The following is a 21,013-nucleotide window of genomic DNA, read 5'->3' as shown; positions in this document are numbered from 1 at the left end:
TCTCCCAGGCAGGTAGTGACCCTTCAGCCTCACCCCTTCTCCCAGGCAGGTAGTGACCCTTCTGCCTCACCCCTTCTCCCAGGCACTTAGTGACCCTTCTGCCTCACCCCTTCTCCCAGGCAGGTAGTGACCCTTCTGCCTCACCCCTTCTCCCAGGCACTTAGTGACCCTTCTGCCTCACCCCTTCTCCCAGGCACTTAGTGACCCTTCTGCCTCACCCCTTCTCCCAGGCAGGTAGTGACCCTTCTGCCTCACCCCTTCTCCCAGGCACCTAGTGACCCTTCTGCCTCACCCCTTCTCCCAGGCACCTAGTGACCCTTCTGCCTCACCCCTTCTCCCAGGCACTTAGTGACCCTTCTGCCTCATCCCTTCTCCCAGGCAGGTACTGACCCTTCTGCCTCACCCCTTCTCCCAGGCACTTAGTGACCCTTCAGCCTCACCCCTTCTCCCAGGCAGGTAGTGACCCTTCTGCCTCACCCCTTCTCCCAGGCAGGTAGTGACCCTTCTGCCTCACCCCTTCTCACAGGCAGGTAGTGACCCTTCTGCCTCACCCCTTCTCCCAGGCAGGTAGTGACCCTTCTGCCTCACCCCTTCTCCCAGGCACTTAGTGACCCTTCTGCCTCACCCCTTCTCCCAGGCAGGTAGTGACCCTTCAGCCTCACCCCTTCTCCCAGGCAGGTAGTGACCCTTCTGCCTCACCCCTTCTCCCAAGCAGGTAGTGACCCTTCTGCCTCACCCCTTCTCCCAGGCAGGTAGTGACCCTTCTGCCTCACCCCTTCTCCCAGGCAGGTACTGACCCTTCTGCCTCACGCCTTCTCCCAGGCAGGTAGTGACCCTTCTGCCTCACCCCTTCTCCCAGGCAGGTAGTGACCCTTCTGCCTCACCCCTTCTCCCAGGCAAGTAGTGACCCTTCTGCCTCACCCCTTCTCCCAGGCACCTAGTGACCCTTCTGCCTCACCACTTCTCCCAGGCACTTAGTGACCCTTCTGCCTCATCCCTTCTCCCAGGCAGGTACTGACCCTTCTGCCTCACCCCTTCTCCCAGGCACTTAGTGACCCTTCAGCCTCACCCCTTCTCCCAGGCAGGTAGTGACCCTTCTGCCTCACCCCTTCTCCCAGGCAGGTAGTGACCCTTCTGCCTCACCCCTTCTCACAGGCAGGTAGTGACCCTTCTGCCTCACCCCTTCTCCCAGGCAGGTAGTGACCCTTCTGCCTCACCCCTTCTCCCAGGCAGGTAGTGACCATTCTGCCTCACCCCTTCTCCCAGGCACTTAGTGACCCTTCTGCCTCACCCCTTCTCCCAGGCAGGTACTGACCCTTCAGCCTCACCCTTTCTCCCAGGCACTTAGTGACCCTTCTGCCTCACCCCTTCTCCCAGGCAGGTAGTGACCCTTCTGCCTCACCCCTTCTCCCAGGCAGGTAGTGACCCTTCAGCATCACCCCTTCTCCCAGGCAGGTAGTGACCCTTCTGCCTCACCCCTTCTCCCAGGCACTTAGTGACCCTTCTGCCTCACCCCTTCTCCCAGGCAGGTAGTGACCATTCTGCCTCACCCCTTCTCCCAGGCAGCTAGTGACCCTTCAGCCTCACCCCTTCTCCCAGGCAGCTAGTGACCCTTCAGCCTCACCCCTTCTCCCAGGCACTTAGTGACCCTTCGGCCTCACCCCTTCTCCCAGGCAGGTAGTGACCCTTCAGCCTCACCCCTTCTCCCAGGCACTTAGTGACCCTTCTGCCTCACCCCTTCTCCCAGGCATGTAGTGACCCTTCAGCCTCACCCCTTCTCCCAGGCACTTAGTGACCCTTCAGCCTCACCCCTTCTCCCAGGCACTTAGTGACCATTCTGCCTCACCCCTTCTCCCAGGCAGGTAGTGACCCTTCTGCCTCACCCCTTCTCCCAGGCAGGTAGTGACCCTTCTGCCTCACCCCTTCTCCCAGGCAGGTAGTGACCCTTCTGCCTCACCCCTTCTCCCAGGCAGGTAGTGACCCTTCTGCCTCACCCCTTCTCCCAGGCAGGTAGTGACCCTTCAGCCTCACCCCTTCTCCCAGGCAGGTAGTGACCATTCTGCCTCACCCCTTCTCCCAGGCACTTAGTGACCCTTCTGCCTCACCCCTTCTCCCAGGCAGGTACTGACCCTACAGCCTCACCCCTTCTCCCAGGCAGGTAGTGACCCTTCTGCCTCACCCCTTCTCCCAGGCAGGTAGTGACCCTTCAGCCTCACCCCTTCTCCCAGACAGGTAGTGACCCTTCTGCCTCACCCCTTCTCCCAGGCACTTAGTGACCCTTCTGCCTCACCCCTTCTCCCAGGCAGGTAGTGACCCTTCTGCCTCACCCCTTCTCCCAGGCACTTAGTGACCCTTCTGCCTCACCCCTTCTCCCAGGCACTTAGTGACCCTTCTGCCTCACCCCTTCTCCCAGGCAGGTAGTGACCCTTCTGCCTCACCCCTTCTCCCAGGCACCTAGTGACCCTTCAGCCTCACCCCTTCTCCCAGGCACTTAGTGACCCTTCGGCCTCACCCCTTCTCCCAGGCAGGTAGTGACCCTTCAGCCTCACCCCTTCTCCCAGGCACTTAGTGACCCTTCTGCCTCACCCCTTCTCCCAGGCATGTAGTGACCCTTCTGCCTCACCCCTTCTCCCAGGCATGTAGTGACCCTTCAGCCTCACCCCTTCTCCCAGGCACTTAGTGACCCTTCAGCCTCACCCCTTCTCCCAGGCACTTAGTGACCATTCTGCCTCACCCCTTCTCCCAGGCAGGTAGTGACCCTTCTGCCTCACCCCTTCTCCCAGGCAGGTAGTGACCCTTCTGCCTCACCCCTTCTCCCAGGCAGGTAGTGACCCTTCTGCCTCACCCCTTCTCCCAGGCAGGTAGTGACCCTTCTGCCTCACCCCTTCTCCCAGGCAGGTAGTGACCCTTCAGCCTCACCCCTTCTCCCAGGCACTTAGTGACCCTTCTGCCTCACCCCTTCTCCCAGGCAGGTAGTGACCCTTCTGCCTCACCCCTTCTCCCAGGCAGGTACTGACCCTACAGCCTCACCCCTTCTCCCAGGCAGGTAGTGACCCTTCTGCCTCACCCCTTCTCCCAGGCAGGTAGTGACCCTTCAGCCTCACCCCTTCTCCCAGACAGGTAGTGACCCTTCTGCCTCACCCCTTCTCCCAGGCACTTAGTGACCCTTCTGCCTCACCCCTTCTCCCAGGCAGGTAGTGACCCTTCTGCCTCACCCCTTCTCCCAGGCACTTAGTGACCCTTCTGCCTCACCCCTTCTCCCAGGCACTTAGTGACCCTTCTGCCTCACCCCTTCTCCCAGGCACTTAGTGACCCTTCTGCCTCACCCCTTCTCCCAGGCAGGTAGTGACCCTTCTGCCTCACCCCTTCTCCCAGGCACCTAGTGACCCTTCTGCCTCACCCCTTCTCCCAGGCACTTAGTGACCCTTCTGCCTCATCCCTTCTCCCAGGCAGGTACTGACCCTTCTGCCTCACCCCTTCTCCCAGGCACTTAGTGACCCTTCAGCCTCACCCCTTCTCCCAGGCAGGTAGTGACCCTTCTGCCTCACCCCTTCTCCCAGGCAGGTAGTGACCCTTCTGCCTCACCCCTTCTCACAGGCAGGTAGTGACCCTTCTGCCTCACCCCTTATCCCAGGCAGGTAGTGACCCTTCTGCCTCACCCCTTCTCCCAGGCACTTAGTGACCCTTCTGCCTCACCCCTTCTCCCAGGCAGGTAGTGACCCTTCAGCCTCACCCCTTCTCCCAGGCAGGTAGTGACCCTTCTGCCTCACCCCTTCTCCCAAGCAGGTAGTGACCCTTCTGCCTCACCCCTTCTCCCAGGCAGGTAGTGACCCTTCTGCCTCACCCCTTCTCCCAGGCAGGTACTGACCCTTCTGCCTCACGCCTTCTCCCAGGCAGGTAGTGACCCTTCTGCCTCACCCCTTCTCCCAGGCAGGTAGTGACCCTTCTGCCTCACCCCTTCTCCCAGGCAAGTAGTGACCCTTCTGCCTCACCCCTTCTCCCAGGCAGGTACTGACCCTTCTGCCTCACCCCTTCTCCCAGGCAGGTACTGACCCTTCTGCCTCACCCCTTCTCCCAGGCAGGTAGTGACCCTTCTGCCTCACCCCTTCTCCCAGGCAGGTAGTGACCCTTCTGCCTCACCCCTTCTCCCAGGCACTTAGTGACCCTTCTGCCTCACCCCTTCTCCCAGGCAGGTAGTGACCCTTCAGCCTCACCCCTTCTCCCAGGCAGGTAGTGACCCTTCTGCCTCACCCCTTCTCCCAAGCAGGTAGTGACCCTTCTGCCTCACCCCTTCTCCCAGGCAGGTAGTGACCCTTCTGCCTCACCCCTTCTCCCAGGCAGGTACTGACCCTTCTGCCTCACCCCTTCTCCCAGGCACTTAGTGACCCTTCTGCCTCACCCCTTCTCCCAGGCAGGTAGTGACCCTTCTGCCTCACCCCTTCTCCCAGGCAGGTAGTGACCCTTCTGCCTCACCCCTTCTCCCAGGCACTTAGTGACCCTTCTGCCTCACCCCTTCTCCCAGGCAGGTACTGACCCTTCTGCCTCACCCCTTCTCCCAGGCAGGTAGTGACCCTTCAGCCTCACCCCTTCTCCCAGGCAGGTAGTGACCCTTTTGCCTGAATGGTCTTTAAAAATACACTTGTGCTGCAGAGGCCCAGCTTACAGGTCCACAGAGGCAGGGAACAAAAGTGCTACCAGAAAGGGTCTAAACCTCTTCCTCAGGAATCCCTGAAAGAAACAGGCAAGGCCAGCCATTCCAACAGGAAATACTACTAATGCTTTATTTCACTCAGGAGGAGAATCTAACAACACATCATTTGACTTAAGGTGACCAACTACACATAAAACAAACAGAGAATACATATTGACAACAACATAATAAAAAATATAGGAAGGGGTAATTGTCATCCTATGCAAAATATATGCAAATGAGTCCTTTACCCCAGTACACATGTTGGTGATGGACCTTATGTAAAAAACTGGATATGAACTGGCGCTAGTATCAATCCTTGAGCCAAGTATACAGGGGTTCCTCCCTCAGAACCCTTGGAAAGTGGAAGTAGGAGAGTGTGGATAATACTGGCGCTAAAGCTGGGGTTACACTCAAAAATTAATTAGGTACTAGAGATAGATTACCCAATAATATATAGTGTGATATACAGTTGCAAGAACTAAGTAGCAATATCAAAATATATTGATTGTGAAAGATGGTCACAAAAGTATATAAATATAAATAAGTTTATAAGTATAGTCAGTATAAAAGCAGTGTTTATTCAGAAAAAAAGATAAAACAAGTAAAAAGCATTAATATCAAATCGACCAAAGGAATATAAAAAAGTATAACCTAGGCAAGGAGAGAACTAAAATCTGGGAAGTGAGTATATATATCTAAAAATAGACTGGTAGTTAAAAATGATATCCTCTATACACCATTATACGATATGAGGTAATCAGTCCTTAAACCTTGTAACCAGCTCTAATAATATATTAAATCAGCAAATTGTATTGTGTGCTGCAAAAATACGGGCTGTCATCATTTTGAATTTCTGTTGTAAATACCCCTTGCCACAAAAACAACAAAAAAAGGGCGGACAATAACGTGATACCACCTTAACATTGTCATATCTGGGAGAATTACTTGATACTACCTTTACTGAAGAACTATGGAGACCACACACCCCCTTTCTAATTAACCAATAAGGGCCATACTTAGCCCTATATAGGATTTCACATCTACACTGAGCACACATCTTGAAAAAGCCCTGAGTGAGGGGAGAAACGCGTTGATCGTGTCTCAGTACTCTACAAGACTTCACCTACTAAAGTTATCCTCCCCTAAGGTCTGTGAAAGAATACAACCGAGCAGAGAAGGATCCAACCTAAATGGTCCGGCACTTGGATTAGCATCAGGCGGACCCGGGATATCACCTTTTACCCTACAGAGAAAATCTACATTAGGATCACTTATATTCCGAAGTAACCCCAGACGGAAGAGATATACATCACTCTTTTCCAGAAAGCAACTGGACGCCAATCTCGGCACTCGGAACGGATGACGTAATTGGGCGGCACTTGGAGAATACGCTCACATTACGAACCCAGCTCACGGACAGGCTGTATAAACCTCTGGTTGCTCCTACCAATTTGACATATCACACAAGGTACCGCTCTCGTATACCCACTTGATCCAATGCTATTATAGTATGATCATTGGCGTATGTTTGTTTTCATATTTAGTGCACGTTCTCAATTCTGCACCGCTTTGACTTTTATTCATGCTAGCCACCTTATATTGCGCTGGACGTCCAGTTTTTTACCATTAATGATATTATGTATTTTATTTCATATTGTGTATTTTATCATTATTGACATTGTGTATTTTACTTCTTGTTTGGTTAGACCGATATAGTATATTTGAACACCTGTGGTTAACTACCCCCCTTTTTATATGTTTTCTACGAGCTAATTCAAAGGGCATTTTTAACTACCAGTCTATTTTTAGATATATTATACTCACTTCCCAGATTTTAGTTCTCTCCTTGCCTAGGTTATACTTTTTTATATTCCTTTGGTCGATTTGATGGTGATGGACCTTCTACCAATAGATGGTGCTGTGTCACATGATGTCCCGGAACAATAAACCAATAGAGGGCGCTATGTTAAATATTGTTCATGTATGTGACAGGGGAAGCGTTTCAGGTGTAGCGGAGCTCCGGTACAGTATCTCCTCTATGAGGTCTCCCTTCCTCCATCGACACCCCGGGACAAAACAGAATAGTGGGTCTATTACCAGCGAGATAAGGATCAAGCCTCCGGCAGGCCTGCCTGTCACAAGCACCTCCGGCAGGACTGTCTGTGTATGTAATTGTCACTCAGGGAGCGGTGTAACATAATGTGAGGAGCTATGTGATTGTCACTCAGGGAGCGGTGTAACATAATGTGAGGAGCTATGTGATTGTCACTCAGGGAGCGGTGTAACATAATGTGAGGAGCTATGTGATTGTCACTCAGGGAGCGGTGTAACATAATGTGAGGAGCTATGTGATTGTCACTCAGGGAGCGGTGTAACATAATGTGAGGAGCTATGTGATTGTCACTCAGGGAGCGGTATAACATAATGTGAGGAGCTATGTGATTGTCACTCAGGGAGTGGTGTAACATAATGTGAGGAGCTATGTGATTGTCACTCAGGGAGCGGTGTAACATAATGTGAGGAGCTATGTGATTGTCACTCAGGGAGCGGTGTAACATAATGTGAGGAGCTATGTGATTGTCACTCAGGGAGCGGTGTAACATAATGTGAGGAGCTATGTGATTGTCGCTCAGGGAGCGGTGTAACACAGTGTGAGGAGCTATGTGATTGTCACTCAGGGAGCGGTGTAACATAATGTGAGGAGCTATGTGATTGTCGCTCAGGGAGCGGTGTAACATAATGTGAGGAGCTATGTGATTGTCACTCAGGGAGCGGTGTAACACAGTGTGAGGAGCTATGTGATTGTCACTCAGGGAGCGGTGTAACATAATGTAAGGAGCTATGTGATTGTCACTCAGGGAGCGGTGTAACACAGTGTGAGGAGCTATGTGATTGTCACTCAGGGAGCGGTGTAACACAATGTGAGGAGCTATGTGATTGTCACTCAGGGAGCGGTGTAACATAATGTGAGAAGCTATGTGATTGTCACTCAGGGAGCGGTGTAACACAGTGTGAGGAGCTATGTGATTGTCACTCAGGGAGCGGTGTAACACAGTGTGAGGAGCTATGTGATTGTCACTCAGGGAGCGGTGTAACATAATGTGAGGAGCTATGTGATTGTCACTCAGGGAGCAGTGTAACACAGTGTGAGGAGCTATGTGATTGTCACTCAGGGAGCGGTGTAACATAATGTGAGGAGCTATGTGATTGTCGCTCAGGGAGCGGTGTAACATAATGTGAGGAGTTATGTGATTGTCACTCAGGGAGCGGTGTAACATAATGTGAGGAGCTATGTGATTGTCACTCAGGGAGAGGTGTAACACAGTGTGAGGAGCTATGTTATTGTCACTCAGGGAGCGGTGTAACATAATGTGAGGAGCTATGTGATTGTCGCTCAGGGAGCGGTGTAACATAATGTGAGGAGCTATGTGATTGTCACTCAGGGAGCGGTGTAACATAATGTGAGGAGCTATGTGATTGTCGCTCAGGGAGTGGTGTAACACAGTGTGAGGAGCTATGTGATTGTCACTCAGGGAGCGGTGTAACATAATGTGAGGAGCTATGTGATTATCACTCAGGGAGCGGTGTAACATAATGTGAGGAGCTATGTGATTGTCACTCAGGGAGCGGTGTAACATAATGTGAGGAGCTATGTGATTGTCGCTCAGGGAGCGGTGTAACATAATGTGAGGAGCTATGTGATTGTCACTCAGGGAGCGGTGTAACATAATGTGAGGAGCTATGTGATTGTCGCTCAGGGAGCGGTGTAACATAATGTGAGGAGCTATGTGATTGTCACTCAGGGAGCGGTGTAACATAATGTGAGGAGCTATGTGATTGTCACTCAGGGAGCGGTGTAACATAATGTGAGGAGCTATGTGATTGTCACTCAGGGAGCGGTGTAACATAATGTGAGGAGCTATGTGATTGTCACTCAGGGAGCGGTGTAACATAATGTGAGGAGCTATGTGATTGTCACTCAGGGAGCGGTGTAACATAATGTGAGGAGCTATGTGATTGTCACTCAGGGAGCGGTGTAACATAATGTGAGGAGCTATGTGATTGTCACTCAGGGAGCGGTGTAACATAATGTGAGGAGCTATGTGATTGTCACTCAGGGAGCGGTGTAACATAATGTGAGGAGCTATGTGATTGTCACTCAGGGAGCGGTGTAACATAATGTGAGGAGCTATGTGACTGTCACTCAGGGAGTGGTGTAACATAATGTGAGGAGCTATGTGACTGTCACTCAGGGAGCGGTGTAACATAATGTGAGGAGCTATGTGATTGTCACTCAGGGAGTGGTGTAACATAATGTGAGGAGCTATGTGACTGTCACTCAGGGAGCGGTGTAACACAGTGTGAGGAGCTATGTGATTGTCACTCAGGGAGAGGTGTAACATAATGTGAGGAGCTATGTGATTGTCACTCAGGGAGCGGTGTAACATAATGTGAGGAGCTATGTGATTGTCACTCAGGGAGCGGTGTAACATAATGTGAGGAGCTATGTGATTGTCACTCAGGGAGCGGTGTAACATAATGTGAGGAGCTATGTGATTGTCACTCAGGGAGCGGTGTAACATAATGTGAGGAGCTATGTGATTGTCACTCAGGGAGAGGTGTAACATAATGTGAGGAGCTATGTGATTGTCACTCAGGGATCGGTGTAACATAATGTGAGGAGCTATGTGATTGTCACTCAGGGATCGGTGTAACATAATGTGAGGAGCTATGTGATTGTCACTCAGGGAGAGGTGTAACATAATGTGAGGAGCTATGTGATTGCCACTCAGGGAGCGGTGTAACATAATGTGAGGAGCTATGTGATTGTCACTCAGGGAGCGGTGTAACATAATGTGAGGAGCTATGTGATTGTCACTCAGGGAGCGGTGTAACATAATGTGAGGAGCTATGTGATTGTCACTCAGGGAGCGGTGTAACATAATGTGAGGAGCTATGTGATTGTCACTCAGGGAGCGGTGTAACACAGTGTGAGGAGCTATGTGATTGTCACTCAGGGAGCGGTGTAACACAGTGTGAGGAGCTATGTGATTGTCACTCAGGGAGCGGTGTAACATAATGTGAGGAGCTATGTGATTGTCACTCAGGGTGCGGTGTAACACAGTGTGAGGAGCTATGTGATTGTCACTCAGGGAGCGGTGTAACATAAGTGTGAGGAGCTATGTGATTGTCACTCAGGGAGCGGTGTAACATAATGTGAGGAGCTATGTGATTGTCACTCAGGGAGCGGTGTAACATAATGTGAGGAGCTATGTGATTGTCACTCAGGGAGCGGTGTAACATAATGTGAGGAGCTATGTGATTGTCACTCAGGGAGCGGTGTAACATAATGTGAGGAGCTATGTGATTGTCACTCAGGGAGCGGTGTAACACAGTGTGAGGAGCTATGTGATTGTCACTCAGGGAGCGGTGTAACATAATGTGAGGAGCTATGTGATTGTCACTCAGGGAGCGGTGTAACATAATGTGAGGAGCTATGTGATTGTCACTCAGGGAGCGGTGTAACATAATGTGAGGAGCTATGTGATTGTCACTCAGGGAGCGGTGTAACATAATGTGAGGAGCTATGTGATTGTCACTCAGGGAGCGGTGTAACATAATGTGAGGAGCTATGTGATTGTCACTCAGGGAGCGGTGTAACATAATGTGAGGAGCTATGTGATTGTCACTCAGGGAGCGGTGTAACATAATGTGAGGAGCTATGTGATTGTCACTCAGGGAGCGGTGTAACACAGTGTGAGGAGCTATGTGATTGTCACTCAGGGAGCGGTGTAACATAATGTGAGGAGCTATGTGATTGTCACTCAGGGAGCGGTGTAACACAGTGTGAGGAGCTATGTGATTGTCACTCAGGGAGCGGTGTAACATAATGTGAGGAGCTATGTGATTGTCACTCAGGGAGCGGTGTAACATAATGTGAGGAGCTATGTGATTGTCACTCAGGGAGCGGTGTAACATAATGTGAGGAGCTATGTGATTGTCACTCAGGGAGCGGTGTAACATAATGTGAGGAGCTATGTGATTGTCACTCAGGGAGCGGTGTAACATAATGTGAGGAGCTATGTGACTGTCACTCAGGGAGCAGTGTAACATAATGTGAGGAGCTATGTGATTGTCACTCAGGGAGCGGTGTAACATAATGTGAGGAGCTATGTGATTGTCACTCAGGGAGCGGTGTAACATAATGTGAGGAGCTATGTGATTGTCACTCAGGGAGCGGTGTAACATAATGTGAGGAGCTATGTGATTGTCACTCAGGGAGCGGTGTAACATAATGTGAGGAGCTATGTGATTGTCACTCAGGGAGCGGTGTAACATAATGTGAGGAGCTATGTGATTGTCACTCAGGGAGCGGTGTAACATAATGTGAGGAGCTATGTGATTGTCACTCAGGGAGCGGTGTAACATAATGTGAGGAGCTATGTGATTGTCACTCAGGGAGCGGTGTAACATAATGTGAGGAGCTATGTGATTGTCACTCAGGGAGCGGTGTAACATAATGTGAGGAGCTATGTGATTGTCACTCAGGGAGCGGTGTAACACAGTGTGAGGAGCTATGTGATTGTCACTCAGGGAGCGGTGTAACATAATGTGAGGAGCTATGTGATTGTCACTCAGGGAGCGGTGTAACATAATGTGAGGAGCTATGTGATTGTCACTCAGGGAGCGGTGTAACATAATGTGAGGAGCTATGTGATTGTCACTCAGGGAGCGGTGTAACATAATGTGAGGAGCTATGTGATTGTCACTCAGGGAGCGGTGTAACATAATGTGAGGAGCTATGTGATTGTCACTCAGGGAGCGGTGTAACATAATGTGAGGAGCTATGTGATTGTCACTCAGGGAGCGGTGTAACATAATGTGAGGAGCTATGTGATTGTCACTCAGGGAGCGGTGTAACACAGTGTGAGGAGCTATGTGATTGTCACTCAGGGAGCGGTGTAACACAGTGTGAGGAGCTATGTGATTGTCACTCAGGGAGCGGTGTAACATAATGTGAGGAGCTATGTGATTGTCACTCAGGGAGCGGTGTAACACAGTGTGAGGAGCTATGTGATTGTCACTCAGGGAGCGGTGTAACATAATGTGAGGAGCTATGTGATTGTCACTCAGGGAGCGGTGTAACATAATGTGAGGAGCTATGTGATTGTCACTCAGGGAGCGGTGTAACACAGTGTGAGGAGCTATGTGACTGTCACTCAGGGAGCGGTGTAACACAGTGTGAGGAGCTATGTGATTGTCACTCAGGGAGCGGTGTAACATAATGTGAGGAGCTATGTGATTGTCACTCAGGGAGCGGTGTAACATAATGTGAGGAGCTATGTGATTGTCACTCAGGGATCGGTGTAACATAATGTGAGGAGCTATGTGATTGTCACTCAGGGAGCGGTGTAACATAATGTGAGGAGCTATGTGATTGTCACTCAGGGAGCGGTGTAACACAATGTGAGGAGCTATGTGATTGTCACTCAGGGAGCGGTGTAACATAATGTGAGGAGCTATGTGATTGTCACTCAGGGAGAGGTGTAACATAATGTGAGGAGCTATGTGATTGTCACGCAGGGAGCGGTGTAACATAATGTGAGGAGCTATGTGATTGTCACTCAGGGAGCGGTGTAACATAATGTGAGGAGCTATGTGATTGTCACTCAGGGAGCGGTGTAACATAATGTGAGGAGCTATGTGATTGTCACTCAGGGAGAGGTGTAACATAATGTGAGGAGCTATGTGATTGTCACTCAGGGAGCGGTGTAACATAATGTGAGGAGCTATGTGATTGTCACTCAGGGAGAGGTGTAACATAATGTGAGGAGCTATGTGATTGTCACTCAGGGAGAGGTGTAACATAATGTGAGGAGCTATGTGATTGTCACTCAGGGAGCGGTGTAACATAATGTGAGGAGCTATGTGATTGTCACTCAGGGAGCGGTGTAACATAATGTGAGGAGCTATGTGATTGTCACTCAGGGAGCGGTGTAACATATTGTGAGGAGCTAAGTGATTGTCACTCAGGGAGCAGTGTAACATAATGTGAGGAGCTATGTGATTGTCACTCAGGGAGCGGTGTAACACAGTGTGAGGAGCTATGTGACTGTCACTCAGGGAGCGGTGTAACATAATGTGAGGAGCTATGTGATTGTCACTCGGGGAGCGGTGTAACATAATGTGAGGAGCTATTTGATTGTCACTCAGGGAGCGGTGTAACACAGTGTGAGGAGCTATGTGATTGTCACTCAGGGAGCGGTGTAACATAATGTGAGGAGCTATGTGATTGTCACTCGGGGAGCGGTGTAACATAATGTGAGGAGCTATGTGATTGTCACTCGGGGAGCGGTGTAACACAGTGTGAGGAGCTATGTGATTGTCACTCAGGGAGCGGTGTAACACAGTGTGAGGAGCTATGTGATTGTCACTCAGGGAGCGGTGTAACATAATGTGAGGAGCTATGTGACTGTACTGTAACATAAGTGTTATACTTATAATAATGTGACTGTACTGTAACATACGTGTTATACTTATAATAATGTAACTGTACTGTAACATACGTGTAATACTTATAATAATGTAACTGTACTGTAACATACGTGTAATACTTATAATAATGTGACTGTACTGTAACATACGTGTTATACTTATAATAATGTGACTGTACTGTAACATACGTGTTATACTTATAATAATGTGACTGTACTGTAACATACGTGTTATACTTATAATAATGTAACTGTACTGTAACATACGTGTTATACTTATAATAATGTGACTGTACTGTAACATAAGTGTTATACTTATAATAATGTGACTGTACTGTAACATACGTGTAATACTTATAATAATGTAACTGTACTGTAACATACGTGTTATACTTATAATAATGTGACTGTACTGTAACATACGTGTAATACTTATAATAATGTGACTGTACTGTAACATAAGTGTTATACTTATAATAATGTGACTGTACTGTAACATACGTGTTATACTTATAATAATGTAACTGTACTGTAACATACGTGTAATACTTATAATAATGTAACTGTACTGTAACATACGTGTAATACTTATAATAATGTGACTGTACTGTAACATACGTGTTATACTTATAATAATGTGACTGTACTGTAACATACGTGTTATACTTATAATAATGTGACTGTACTGTAACATACGTGTTATACTTATAATAATGTAACTGTACTGTAACATACGTGTTATACTTATAATAATGTGACTGTACTGTAACATAAGTGTTATACTTATAATAATGTGACTGTACTGTAACATACGTGTAATACTTATAATAATGTAACTGTACTGTAACATACGTGTTATACTTATAATAATGTGACTGTACTGTAACATACGTGTAATACTTATAATAATGTAACTGTACTGCAACATAAGTGTTATACTTATAATAATGTGACTGTACTGTAACATAAGTGTTATACTTATATTAATGTGACTGTACTGTAACATACGTGTTATACTTATAATAATGTAACTGTACTGTAACATACGTGTTATACTTATAATAATGTGACTGTACTGTAACATACGTGTTATACTTATAATAATGTGACTGTACTGTAACATACGTGTAATACTTATAATAATGTGACTGTACTGTAACATACGTGTTATACTTATAATAATGTGACTGTACTGTAACATAAGTGTTATACTTATAATAATGTGACTGTACTGTAACATACGTGTAATACTTATAATAATGTGACTGTACTGTAACATACGTGTTATACTTATAATAATGTGACTGTACTGTAACATACGTGTTATACTTATAATAATGTGACTGTACTGTAACATAAGTGTTATACTTATAATAATGTGACTGTACTGTAACATACGTGTTATACTTATAATAATGTGACTGTACTGTAACATACGTGTTATACTTATAATAATGTAACTGTACTGTAACATACGTGTAATACTTATAATAATGTGACTGTACTGTAACATACGTGTTATACTTATAATAATGTAACTGTACTGTAACATACGCGTTATACTTATAATAATGTAACTGTACTGTAATATACGCGTTATACTTATAATAATGGGACTGTACTGTAACATACGCGTTATACTTATAATAATGTGACTGTACTGTAACATACGCGTTATACTTATAATAATGTGACTGTACTGTAACATACGTTTTATACTTATAATAATGTAACTGTACTGTAACATACGTGTTATACTTATAATAATGTAACTGTACTGTAATATACGTGTTATACTTATAATAATTTAACTGTACTGTAACATACGTGTAATACTTATAATAATGTAACTGTACTGTAACATACGTGTTATACTTATAATAATGTAACTGTACTGTAATATACGTGTTATACTTATAATAATTTAACTGTACTGTAATATACGTGTTATACTTATAATAATTTAACTGTACTGTAACATACGTGTAATACTTATAATAATGTAACTGTACTGTAACATACGTGTTATATACTTATAATAATGTGACTGTACTGTAACATACGTGTAATACTTATAATAATGTAACTGTACTGTAACATAAGTGTTATACTTATAATAATGTGACTGTACTGTAACATAAGTGTTATACTTATATTAATGTGACTGTACTGTAACATACGTGTTATACTTATAATAATGTAACTGTACTGTAACATACGTGTTATACTTATAATAATGTGACTGTACTGTAACATACGTGTTATACTTATAATAATGTAACTGTACTGTAACATACGTGTTATACTTATAATAATGTGACTGTACTGTAACATACGTGTTATACTTATAATAATGTAACTGTACTGTAACATACGTGTTATACTTATAATAATGTGACTGTACTGTAACATAAGTGTTATACTTATAATAATGTGACTGTACTGTAACATACGTGTAATACTTATAATAATGTAACTGTACTGTAACATACGTGTTATACTTATAATAATGTGACTGTACTGTAACATACGTGTAATACTTATAATAATGTAACTGTACTGCAACATAAGTGTTATACTTATAATAATGTGACTGTACTGTAACATAAGTGTTATACTTATATTAATGTGACTGTACTGTAACATACGTGTTATACTTATAATAATGTAACTGTACTGTAACATACGTGTTATACTTATAATAATGTGACTGTACTGTAACATACGTGTTATACTTATAATAATGTGACTGTACTGTAACATACGTGTAATACTTATAATAATGTGACTGTACTGTAACATACGTGTTATACTTATAATAATGTGACTGTACTGTAACATAAGTGTTATACTTATAATAATGTGACTGTACTGTAACATACGTGTAATACTTATAATAATGTGACTGTACTGTAACATACGTGTTATACTTATAATAATGTGACTGTACTGTAACATACGTGTTATACTTATAATAATGTGACTGTACTGTAACATAAGTGTTATACTTATAATAATGTGACTGTACTGTAACATACGTGTTATACTTATAATAATGTGACTGTACTGTAACATACGTGTTATACTTATAATAATGTAACTGTACTGTAACATACGTGTAATACTTATAATAATGTGACTGTACTGTAACATACGTGTTATACTTATAATAATGTAACTGTACTGTAACATACGCGTTATACTTATAATAATGTAACTGTACTGTAATATACGCGTTATACTTATAATAATGGGACTGTACTGTAACATACGCGTTATACTTATAATAATGTGACTGTACTGTAACATACGCGTTATACTTATAATAATGTGACTGTACTGTAACATACGTTTTATACTTATAATAATGTAACTGTACTGTAACATACGTGTTATACTTATAATAATGTAACTGTACTGTAATATACGTGTTATACTTATAATAATTTAACTGTACTGTAACATACGTGTAATACTTATAATAATGTAACTGTACTGTAACATACGTGTTATACTTATAATAATGTAACTGTACTGTAATATACGTGTTATACTTATAATAATTTAACTGTACTGTAACATACGTGTAATACTTATAATAATGTAACTGTACTGTAACATACGTGTTATACTTATAATAATGTGACTGTACTGTAACATACGTGTAATACTTATAATAATGTGACTGTACTGTAACATAAGTGTTATACTTATAATAATGTGACTGTACTGTAACATAAGTGTTATACTTATATTAATGTGACTGTACTGTAACATACGTGTTATACTTATAATAATGTAACTGTACTGTAACATACGTGTTATACTTATAATAATGTGACTGTACTGTAACATACGTGTTATACTTATAATAATGTAACTGTACTGTAATATACGTGTTATACTTATAATAATGTAACTGTACTGTAACATACGTTTTATACTTATAATAATGTGACTGTACTGTAACATACGTGTTATACTTATAATAATGTGACTGTACTGTAACATACGTGTTATACTTATAATAATGTAACTGTACTGTAACATACGTGTAATACTTATAATAATGTGACTGTACTGTAATATACGTGTTATACTTATAATAATGTGACTGGACTGTAACATACGTGTAATACTTATAATAATGTGACTGTACTGTAACATACGTGTTATACTTATAATAATGTGACTGTACTGTAACATACGTGTTATACTTATAATAATGTGACTGTACTGTAACATACGTGTAATACTTATAATAATGTGACTGTACTGTAACATACGTGTTATACTTATAATAATGTAACTGTACTGTAACATACGTGTTATACTTATAATAATGTGACTGTACTGTAACATACGTGTTATACTTATAATAATGTGACTGTACTGTAACATACGTGTAATACTTATAATAATGTGACTGTACTGTAACATACGTGTTATACTTATAATAATGTGACTGTACTGTAACATACGTGTTATACTTATAATAATGTAACTGTACTGTAACATACGTGTTATACTTATAATTATGTGACTGTACTGTAACATACGCGTTATACTTATAATAAAGGAAATGTAAGGCACATTGCTTGGCCAAGACGGAGGAGTGGGAGTGCTCTGTTGTGTGTGTGAAACAATGTTGCAGATAGAGAGGAGGGGTTCCAGCTTACCTTTTTAAGCCCTGTACAGGAAGCACAATTCCTCTTTCTGCTGGTTTCTTCAAAGTTTTCACATGAAGCGTTCAATAAGATCTAAGGTACCTCCAAAGCGAATCATGGAGGCTAGGGAGGAACCTACAGAGAGAGAAGTCGTAGAGTAGAGTGATGAAGTTGAGGAATGGATCGCACCATCCCCTGAAATGGTGGGTCGAACCCCTTTGTTTTCTCCTTCCCATGTCCCTCCCCAGGGTGATCCTAGTGAGGGTGGTAGTAAGACAACTGTGCCTGAGATCTCTGATCATGCCCTGTTAGATGCCATTTCCCGGGAGGGTGAATGGGGTGTAAATGTAGGTCCCTCAGATGTGGCGTCTGAGCCTGTGGGCCATGCGGCCTATGTAGGGCCTTCGCGTGGCGATGCGGTGCCAGCCCTTCCGGTTTGGCCCCCGGTCCCCCCCAGTGTCCCTCCTGGTACAGCCATGATTTTTTCGTGCCCTCCCAGGGTCAATCCTGGTCCCTCGTGGCCCTGTAATGTCCCTCATATAGTTGGTGGGTATAGTGGGAGCGCCTTGGCCTTACCTGGGCCTTCCACGGCCTTGTCCCATGAATCCATTGCGGCGGCGGTGTCCCTCTTCCAAATGCTGGTGTTGGCAATGTCCGGGGCTCTGGGTGAGTCCCATGTGGTCCATAGTCCATTGATCGGTGTTGCGCAGGCTCCTCCGGTGGCTCCGGCCTTTTCCGCGTCGACTTCCGGTCTTTGGGTCCTCCAGCGGCGGTACTTCCGGTGACGTCAATTCCGGTTCCTCCATTCAACACCGGCCGTGAAGAGGAGCGCATCGAGTTCCCCACGTGACTCTGCAGGTAAGAAAGGAGTGCCGCGGCGGGTGGGGGGGGGGAACTTTGGCACCAGGGGTTAGGCCTACAGGGGCGATGGGGGCTAAAGGTGCTCAGAGTGCTTGGGGGCTTAAGACATTAGAAAAAGGGGTGCATGGAGCAGCAAGGGAGCAATATGCGAGTCATAAGAGGCCATATGGAACCGAACTAGGTTCGGGTGATCAGGATAAGGGGGCTAATAGAACTGCTAGCATGCGGTCCAGGGCTAAGACCCCAGCGGGTAAAGATAAAGGTGAAGCGACACCTAGTAGGCCCGGCATGGGTAGAATGGAAGGTGATAATGTGGACTCTGATTCCACGGGTGTGGCGATTGCCACGGATGATGGCAGCATGGATGGGATTGACTGTGAGGATAGGCCTAGTAGGCCGCGGTGTGTAACCGCGGTGCTGCCCGCTGCTAGGAAGGTAGTTACTAGGTCGGCTGTGAGGCAGGGTACCCTATCACAGTTTCATAGTCTAGATATGGAATTAGTGCCAACTAGAAGTCGCAAGAAGGCCCTGCACAGGCCCCTAAGACAGAACACCTTAGTGAGGATATGGAGGATTTTTCTGAGTAAGAGCAAAGTGTGCATGTTGGAGAGGGGCGTGGTAAGTGCCCATGTGTTCCCAGAATGCCTGAGGGGGGGTACAGCAGTGTGCGAGCAGGGGGAAGGGGAGAGCTGAACTTCCCCTGCGTGGTACTCCTCTCTTGCATTCTGTTTTTCAGGATAGCGACATGGCGACTACTGGCGATTCCGGAAGTGGTATGGAGAGAGGTACAGAGAGCGGTGCAGATTCCATGGTGTCGGAGGATGAGCGTCCATCAACTTCGGCGTGGTGGCGATACCGCCTAGAACGGGGTTGCTGGCACACACAAGCTGACACACGCACACATGCTGGCACACACAAGCTGACATACATACACATGCTGGCACACACACACATGCTGGCACACACATGCTGGTAAAGATAAGCTAACACATGCTGGCACACACAAGCTGAAACGCATAAGCTAAAGAATGCACACATGCTGGTACACACACAAACACACGGACGCATGCTGGTACACACAAGCTGACACACGCACACATGCTGACACGGGCACACAAGCTGACACACGCACACACATACATACTGGTACACACAAGCTAACATACGCACACACTCACACATGCTGGCACACACAAGCGGACACAAGGAACACATGCTGGCACACACACAAGCTGACACAAGGAACACATGCTGGCACACACACACAAAACACACACATGCCGATACACACTGGCACAGACATGCTAGTGCACAAATGCACACACAAGCTGAGACACACACTCATTTATAGTTTTCTCTTACCCCAAGGTGTCATATGAAGATCATCCAGGAATGAGATATATTGAGGTTTGTGGCCCCTAGTTTTGGGCCCTTGGGTAATATGACGTTGGCCTTTCAGGAACTCCCGCAAGTGGTTTGGGCGAAGAAGGACATTAACAGGAATCCGCAGGGTTGATATTTCCTGGAGAGTCACATACTGTGCCACACTTGTCTTTCCAGATCCGGGTGCACCAACCAACAGGGCAGAATATCCAGAAACCAAGAGGGAACGAAGGACATGAACAATACTCTCATACTGCAAAGGGAATATGAAACAGATTTGTAAATTACACTAATGCAGAACTAGGAAAAGAGAGAGAGAGAGAGTGTGTGTGTTATAGATAACAGGATGTTTTGTTACTCATGCGGTTACTGAGGAGTCTCATTGATAAGGTTAGAAATAGATTGTACCTATATCTCAAGCAGTATTGCTAGTGAGCATCAGTACCAGTAACATGTAGTTGTGTTAAAGGGATAGAAATGTAAAAATGTAAAAGCCTCAGACCTTAATACAGATAAGGGGTTAGATTTAAAAAGCTTGCTGTGTCTCGCTTCACATATCTTTTACCCCATTTAATTAAACGGATAAAGAGGTGAAATGTGCACGGTTGCATTGCAGTTTTAAATAGACACATGTTTGCAATATACTGCATGATTACACCTGTATACTGCTGCAGTGTGTGATAAACTGATTAGCTGTATGATTACACATCTGTATACTGCTGCAGTGTGTGATAAACTGATTAGCTATATGATTACACACCTGTATACTGCTGCACTGTGTGATAAACTGATTAGCTGTATGATTACACACCTATATACTGCTGTACTGTGTGATAAACTGATTAGCTGTATGATTACACACCTGTATACTGCTGCACTGTGTGATAAACTGATTAGCTGTATGATTACACACC

General features: G+C 45.4%; 1 protein-coding gene across 1 annotated transcript in view; it reads right to left on the bottom strand.

Annotated features, from left to right (window-relative positions):
- Positions 1 to 21,013, bottom strand: part of DNHD1 (dynein heavy chain domain 1) — a 1,127,964-nt gene that overhangs the window by 468,711 nt on the left and 638,240 nt on the right. The window contains exon 22 of the mRNA XM_053705693.1: positions 20,079 to 20,352. Within this exon, the coding sequence (XP_053561668.1) occupies positions 20,079 to 20,352 (274 nt within the window). The remainder of the gene's footprint in view (positions 1 to 20,078; positions 20,353 to 21,013) is intronic.

The sequence above is a fragment of the Bombina bombina genome, chromosome 3 (assembly GCF_027579735.1).
Source record: "Bombina bombina isolate aBomBom1 chromosome 3, aBomBom1.pri, whole genome shotgun sequence".
Lineage (NCBI taxonomy): Eukaryota > Metazoa > Chordata > Amphibia > Anura > Bombinatoridae > Bombina > Bombina bombina.
The sequence above is the reverse complement of the archived record's forward strand: the minus strand, read 5'-3'. Positions and strand labels throughout refer to the sequence as shown.